An 8,246-nucleotide genomic window follows, 5' to 3' on the forward strand; every position below is an offset into this window, starting at 1 on the left:
CTGGCATGATAAGTGGAGAATTTAGAGATGGAGTTGATGATTTCATTCGAATAGCTACAAGAGACCCAACAATTCCAGATGTAACAGGACGCATTCCTTGTCCTTGTACAAGGTGTAGAAATCGTTATTGGGAGACGTCATTTAATGTGGAGAAACATTTATATCATCATGGATTTGTTGATGGTTATGTAAATTGGACTCTTCATGGTGAGAAGAAATGGGAAGATAATTCATCAACATCTGTCATCCAAGATTCTATTGATGAGAGCAAAATGCCATATGTAGATATGATTATTGATGCTTCTTTGGGTAGAATCAATTCTGAAGTGGAAGAAGATCCAAATCCTTTAGCTGCAAAGTTTTACAACTTATTAAGGGATGTTGATGAACCTTTATGGGATGGTTGCAAAAAACATTCAAAATTGTCAGCTACAACACAACTCCTAAACTTGAAGTCAGAGTTTAGCATGAGTGTAAATTGTTATGATCGAATGATTTCCATAATTAAAAGCATGCTTCTAGAGTCAGAAAGGTTGCCTGAAAATTTGTATAGATCGAAGAAAATGGTTAGTGAGTTGGGATTAGGATATGAGAAGATAGATGAATGTCCTAATCATTGCATGTTGTATTACAAGAAAATAGTGACAAGAATGTTTGTTCGGTCTGTAAAGAACCACGATTTAAGCCGAAGACATCTACAAATAAGAAGGATGTTCCTTGTTCGATATTGAGATATTTTCCCCTTGTTCCAAGACTTCAACGCCTATACATGTCTAAGAATACTTCAAAATACATGCGTTGGCATGCAGATGGAGTACGTCAAGATGAATCAGTGATGACACATCCATCTGATGCAAAGGCTTGGAAGCAATTTAATCATACACATCCTACATTCTCACAAGATTCTCGGAATGTTAGGCTTGGGCTTTGCACAGATGGTTTTAATCCATTTAGCAATACAGGTACCCCATATTCATGTTGGCCTGTTTTTGTCACACCGTATAATCTTCCACCAAGTATGTGTATGAAAAAGGAATACATATTTCTTACACTTATGATTCCTGGACCAAAATCACCTGGTAAAAGTTTAGATGTGTATCTCCGACCTCTAGTTGATGAATTAAAGATGTTATGGGATATTAGGGTAAACACTTTTGATACATGGAAAAAACAAAATTTCATTATGAAAGCAGCATTGTTGTGGACAATAAGTGATTTTCCAACATATGGAATGTTGTTCGGGTGGAGCACTCATGGGAGACTTGCTTGTCCATATTGTATGGAGAATAGTAAATCATTTGGTTTGAAGTATGGTAGGAAGCCTTGTTGGTTTGATTGTTATCGTCAACATTTGCCTATTGATCATCCTTTTCGTCATGATCGATACTCTTTTAAGAAGTCTGTAGTAGAAAACTCTTTACCTCCAGAACACTTGAGTGGTATAGATATCTTAAATAGAGTGAATCAACTTCAAGAAGTCAACTTTGGCTTGAAATCAACCAAGATAAAGTAGCCTGACTTTGGTAGAACTCATAACTGGGTAAAGAAAAGCATATTTTGGGAATTACCTTATTGGTCCACCAATCTAATTCGACATAATTTGGATGTTATGCATGTTGAAAAGAATGTGTTTGACAATGTGTTCAACACTGTTATGGACATAAAGGACAAGACAAAAGACAATGCAAATGCAAGACAAGATTTGAAGTTGATATGCAAACGTACTAGGTTAGAGTTGAGAATGAAAAGTATGAAAAACCAAAGGCAACATATGCCTTGAATTTGGATCAAAGAAAGAAGGTGTGTGAATGGATAAAACAACTGAAGTTTCCAGATGGGTACTCATCTAACCTATCACGTTGCATTAATCTAGATGAAGGAAAAATATACGGAATGAAGAGTCACGATTGTCATGTTTTTATGCAAAGACTTATTCCTTTGGCATTTCGTGACATGTTGCCAAGGCCAATATGGAAAGTTTTAACTGAACTGAGTTTGTTCTTCAAAGAGATTTGTGCAATTGGAAGACGTGTTTCTGTCATGGACAATGTCATACTTTCCATCATTGAAACAATTTGCAAGCTTGAGAAGATTTTTCCACCAACATTTTTTGACTCAATGGAACATTTGGTAATACATCTCCCATATGAAGTTAAGGTTGGAGGACCTGTGCAATATAGATGGATGTATCCATTTGAGAGATGTATGTTGTACTTGAAAAGGAAGGTTCGAAATAAGGCAAAAGTTGAAGGATGTATTTGTGAAGCATATATTTTGGAAGAAATTTCTAACTTTGCTTCTTTATATTTTGATCCAAGCATTCAAACAAGGTACACTAATGTTCCTCGTAATGATGATGGTGGTGAACAAAAACTGGATGATAAATTGTCTATTTTTAAACATCCATGTCGCCCTATTGGCAAAGGTCAACATAGATTCTTAACAGATGAAGAACTTCATATTGCCGAGACATATATCTTGGTGAATTGTAAAGAATCAGAATCTTATCTTCCTTAAGTTTTCTTTTTAGTTTATATGTTTATGCATTTTATAATTATATTACTTATGTTATTAATTATCGTATTGTTAGACAATTCGAGGATTCACTAAAGGAAAGAAATCTTAATATATCTGAGGATGAAATACTCATAGCTCGAGATAGAGATTTTAGTAGATGGTTGAAACAACAAGTAAGCAGTCTCTCCCATACTCTTTATAATGTACAATTTAATATTTATTAATTATAATAATAATATAATTATGTGTTTTCACTTTTCCAATAATTCATAGGTTAGTACAGGTCATGTCCAAGATCAAAAGATTCGAGAGATTAGTTATGGCCCATTGAAGGTTGTGATTTCTTATAATGGTTTTATTGTTAATGGATATAGATTCCATACAAAGGATTATGGACATAATAAGTCCACCATGAATAGTGGGATATGTGTTCGAGGAAACATATATGGTGAAAATGATTTGGACTATTATGGTATTGTTGAGGATATACTAGAATTATCATATGTTGGATTTGAAAACAAAGTGGTTATTCTACATTGTCACTGGTTTGACCCTGTCAATGGTGTTAAAGTTGATAATGTCTATGGGTTGGTTGATATCAATCATAAATCAAAGCTTCAAACAAATGAGCCATTTGTATTAGCTGGACAAGCTCAACAAGTCTATTATACAAAATATCCTCAAAGTGGGACTAAAAATACTAGTGATTGGTAGGCAGCTTGCAAGGTTAGAGCAAAATTGTTTATAGTTGAGACACTGAATAATGAAGAAGATTTTTCAAATGAGCAAATTGCTATTGATTATTTTCAAGATCAAGAGTCCACGGGAATGAGTACTATTCTTATTGACAATGAGATCATACAACTATTTGACGCACATGCTCCAATGGAAGAAGTAAATATGGATGATATACAAAGTTCAATTGAAAATGTAAATCATGATGAGGTCAACAATGAACATAATGAGGATGATGGATGAAGATGAGAAGTTAGATGATTTAGATGATTAAAATATGGAGTTAGATGAATCTGATGAAGAATGGTTATGATTCATTCTTTTCCATTTCATTACCTTAATATTCTTCCTAGTAATTTAGATTCTGGAACCTGCTCTATTTCCTTTATATTTTTCAAGCCTTGTAAGAAGATTGTGGAATTATACTCTTTCATTAGTCATTGTCAATTTCGACATTTATTTTGTTACGTTACACTTGACTTTGATTATGGATTGCTTTTATCCTCTCTTTTTTCCATTCATAATTTTAACCCGAATTTGAAACATTTGTTAGTTACCTAAATTTAAAGCTTCATCTTGAGTAATGAGAAAAGTGAAATAGATAAACTAAGACATGTTTAGGATATATATTCTGTTATGATTTATTTAGGAATGGTAAGCTTGGATTTGAAAGAGGTACGAAAGAATTTCCAATTCTCTTGCACATTTGTTTACTCTATTCTTTATTTATTTTCATTCATGTTATTCTGCACCTAATTTTGTTATATGTTGGGTATAAAAAACATTTAAAAGTGTTTGGAGGTATCAATTTTAATGTGGGTCAATTTTGAAGGTTTAAAAGACTTTTCTAACCCAAAATAAATGAGCAAGGCTGCTGAGTTTGTCTACATGTCAGAATTAGAAACTCTTTTAGACCAATCTGATCAGAACGTCATCTCATAGCTTGACCTTAAAAAATCAGTTTGTGAGGTTTGCCTTTTTTTTATTAATGTGGAACTTTTTTTTTTTTGAATTCTTCATGTTGCAGATGAACCGATAAACTGTACATTATTACTATAAAATTACAGAAGAACCAATAAAATTGCCACTTTGATTCTTGTCAAAAATTTTATATGAATGAAACATATAATCATTAATTAATAAGCACCAAGACATATCCAGTTCTCTTTGCGGGTCACAAATTAACTACTTTGTAGGAAAGCAACTGTATCCTAGTGAAGTAGCTGCTAGTCCCACTGGAAATAAAAAAAAGGCAGGAGTAGTTTTTGGGAGGACCTCAGAAATGATGTATAAACAAGCTTTAGGCTTTGTCTCCACATTGACAGTATTACTCGGGGAATGTGTCTGTAAATGTAACCAACACGAATTATAAATACAGCATAGAGTCAGGGGACTATCCTAAGTGTGCTAATTTTTGTCATTCAAAATTCCTCTCCTCTCTCATCTTCATTTACTTAGTTTTGTCAATTCCACATATCCAATTACAAACTTTAAAAATGGAAGAAAAGTCTAAAAACTCAGATTTGTTGGTATTCTTGTGTTGCATGCCTACTTCAAGTACATGCTTTGCTGATCTTCATCCTCTCATGATACTAGTGTTGAAATATGGGTGTAAATATTGTAAATTTATTGTACAATAAATATAGATTTGTTTGTAAGAAATCCCTAAAATTAAGGGATTTGATTATGAGTTTGTTTAGTAGATTTGCTCCAGAGAGTCTTTATGTCTAAAGAATTATTTCCTTTTATTAGGATTTCGTTTTTCCTTTAAATACCAATGTATGTTTTTTTGGAGATGAAGTAGTTTCATAATTATTGCTTAATGTCTGCTCATTTTTTCACAAGCATTAAGTAGATATGATTTTGTTATTCTGACAGATAAATGCATTTCAAAGGAGCAAGTCATTATATAGGTGTCAAGTTTCACTTAAAATATGATTTACTTTACCGATGTATAATCTAGTCCGCATTACAATTGTTTAGGCTCTTCTTGTATTGGGCTTAATTGCATTTTTAATTCCTTTAGTTTAGATTATGTGCAATTTTGTTTCCTGAAGTATTTTTTCAGATAGTCCTTTTATTTTTAAAATCAAAAAAATTTGGTTCTTCAGAAATCTAAACTAAAACAACAAACTGAAACCAGTAAACAAAGTTAGACAGCAAACTAAAATGAAACTAGTGAGTAGTGTATGTGACTGAAAAATAGACATTGTGAAGATTGATATGCAAAACTGAATTAAGATGCAATAAAATGGTTTGAATCATGAACACAACATGCAATTTATTCTAAAATCATACTAATTGAAAACTAAAACCGAGAATTGATACTAAGAACAAGTACAAAATTAGATTTCTAAAATGGGGAAAACTATATTAACTACCATAACTATATTACCCACCATGATGAACAAATGAGAACTTTGAATTGAAATGTGAATTATGCAATGGAAACACAAATTAAATCATGAAAACAGATTAGGAACCAAGTTAACCGGTTCAGCATTTTGCAAGTTGTTCTTCAATGATTGCTTTTATGTGTATGAATATGTATATAGACTTAAGAAGGCAAGTTGGTAATGAACTCATGGTGATTTTATTTAATCATTAAGTTGACAATAAAAATTTATTTTATATATTCAATAAGAAGTAGATAAGTTTTCAGGCTAGGTGGATCAATTCTTTAGCTATAAATAATGTCACAATTATATTTCCATGACAGGAACTGAAATGACTATTTGAGGAAGAGGTAGAGGTCAAGGTAGTCACATTCTAAGTCAACTTAGGCCTATTCAATGTCATGTTGGTCCTTCAGAACTAGATCCTATTTTGCAATCACCAGGTATAATTGTTGAAAGCACTCTAAATTTTTGTATGTATTTAACAACATTTATCTTCATGAAAGACAAATGACAATTCATTTTGTTTAGATTAAGAGAAAAAAAGAAGAAAAAAGGAAATAAATTAGCTTTGTCAACAATTTATAGTTTGAATGTTTTTTTTAGGTGCTACTTCAATTGATGGTAATCAATCACCACGTACCACCTCAGTGTTTGATGGTGGTCAATCAAATGTCAATTCAACATCTAATGACGTACCTACTCAAGATCCTTCAAGTGTATATTCTCATAATGAAGTTGATAGGAGACTTGTCATATTTGTACAAAAAGTTAGCAAACCGTAAGTACATCCAATCAAATATTCAATTCAATGTTGCTAATTTTTGGTTTGTAAAATGATTATTTGAACATGCAGAAGAAGGTTTGTTCCTGATTCTGTGACTCGAGATATCATATCTGAAGTATTGATGAGAATGCCTAATCCAGCTGAGAAATGGAAAACTTATTATGCTGATATGAAAGAAATATTATTCAATGATTTTAAGGCAAGTTACTATAATCTTTTATCTTTATATTACATTTACTTATCATTAATTTTGATAAATTTGTATTGGTGTAGAATAAGTACCGATTTGCATCAGATTATGATCGTAGCATGGCAAGAAAGGTTTGGAATTTAACATGAATGGATCGCTATTCTGACTCTTTAGCTAAGGCAAGAAAAAAGGCAAGAGAAAGAGCAAACTCAGATAATATAGAAGACTTAAAAGGTTTTGGGCCAAGAGGAATAAGGACTGAGATGTGGGACGCTTTAATTGACATATGGATGACACAATACTGGAAAAAGAAATTTATTGCTGGTAAAAACAATAGGGCTGCCAAGCCAGAGGCTATGGTGCGCACTAGAGGGTCAATAAGCTTTGGACAACACTTGAAAAAGATGGTATTCATTTTCTAGTAATATCTATGACTTTATAATAATACTTATATATTTTATACATTTGGTGGATATCATTAATGCATCAATCATATATATATATATATATATATATATATAAACATACTTATTATAAATTTTGATATACATTTGAATTTTGATAGTATTCATTATTTAGAATTACATATTATTTTACAGGAGGCGGAGCGTAATGGGTCTGTTTCTTATGGTGAACTATACAACAAAGTTCATAAAAAAAAAGACGGTCAATATGTTTCCAATAAAGAAAAAAATTTCATTGTAAGTATTATTACATGTGTAAGAATTTATTCACTTATTTAATCTTATATTACAAAATGACTGATTTACTATATAGGAATCATATGAAAGTGCTATGGTAGAAAAATATGGAGAAGATGTATCAAAGCATCCTAAAGTTGATTCTGAAGTATGGATGAAAATGGGAGGTGAAAATAAGAAAGGTAGAATTCACGGTATCGGTCGTAGCTTGGAACTTGCCATCATCAATGTGAATGGTTCATCTTCATCAGTTGTAGGTCCTTCCACAAATCCAAGTCATGCATCTCCAACTGAAGAAATCACTGCAATAGCTACACAAATGTCTCAAATGCAACAACAGATGCAGACACAGTTAGATTTACAAACTGAATCTCAAAAGCAACTACAGATAGAGTTACAAGCACAAATAGAGGCACATGCACAACAGGTGCAAGCTCAGTTGAAAGCACAAGCAAATATGCATGCACAATTTCAAGCACAATTCCAAGCACAAATACAAGCACAAATGCAAGCACAAGTAGAAATGCAAAAACTTTTACAGCAACAAATGCATACACAAATGCAAACACAGATGGAGTTTTTCAAGACACAAATATTTCCTGCTTTAAAGATATCATCACCACCGTCTGTCAAGAAACATGGCGAGAACAAAATATGAAGATGATGATGATGTTTTGTTTTGTTTTTAAACTTAATGATGTATGTTGACAATTGTAAAGACTACTTTTATTATGCTCATTACTTTTAGTATTTTGAATGTGATAACATTTGACATGTTTCATATAAAATGTTTGGCAAGATTTATTACTTTATTTTATATTTATGTTAAAATGCATTTCATAAGGTACAGGTAAAAAAGTATGGAATACTTTGGAATGATGCAATTTGCTATGATTTTGCTAAGATTAGCTAGAGATAAA

The 8,246-nt window shown here is 32.0% G+C and overlaps 1 protein-coding gene across 1 annotated transcript; it reads left to right on the forward strand.

Annotated features, from left to right (window-relative positions):
- Window positions 1–6,598: 6,598 nt before the first annotated feature.
- LOC114163550 lies at window positions 6,599–7,984 on the forward strand. Its single transcript, XM_028047854.1, has 3 exons — window positions 6,599–7,032; window positions 7,225–7,326; window positions 7,403–7,984. Exons 1-3 carry the CDS (start codon window positions 6,775–6,777, stop codon window positions 7,982–7,984), a joined length of 942 nt encoding a protein of 313 aa, XP_027903655.1. The 5' UTR covers window positions 6,599–6,774.
- The last annotated feature ends 262 nt before the right edge of the window (window positions 7,985–8,246 follow it).

Source organism: Vigna unguiculata, chromosome 9 (assembly GCF_004118075.2).
Source record: "Vigna unguiculata cultivar IT97K-499-35 chromosome 9, ASM411807v1, whole genome shotgun sequence".
NCBI classification, from domain to species: domain Eukaryota; kingdom Viridiplantae; phylum Streptophyta; class Magnoliopsida; order Fabales; family Fabaceae; genus Vigna; species Vigna unguiculata.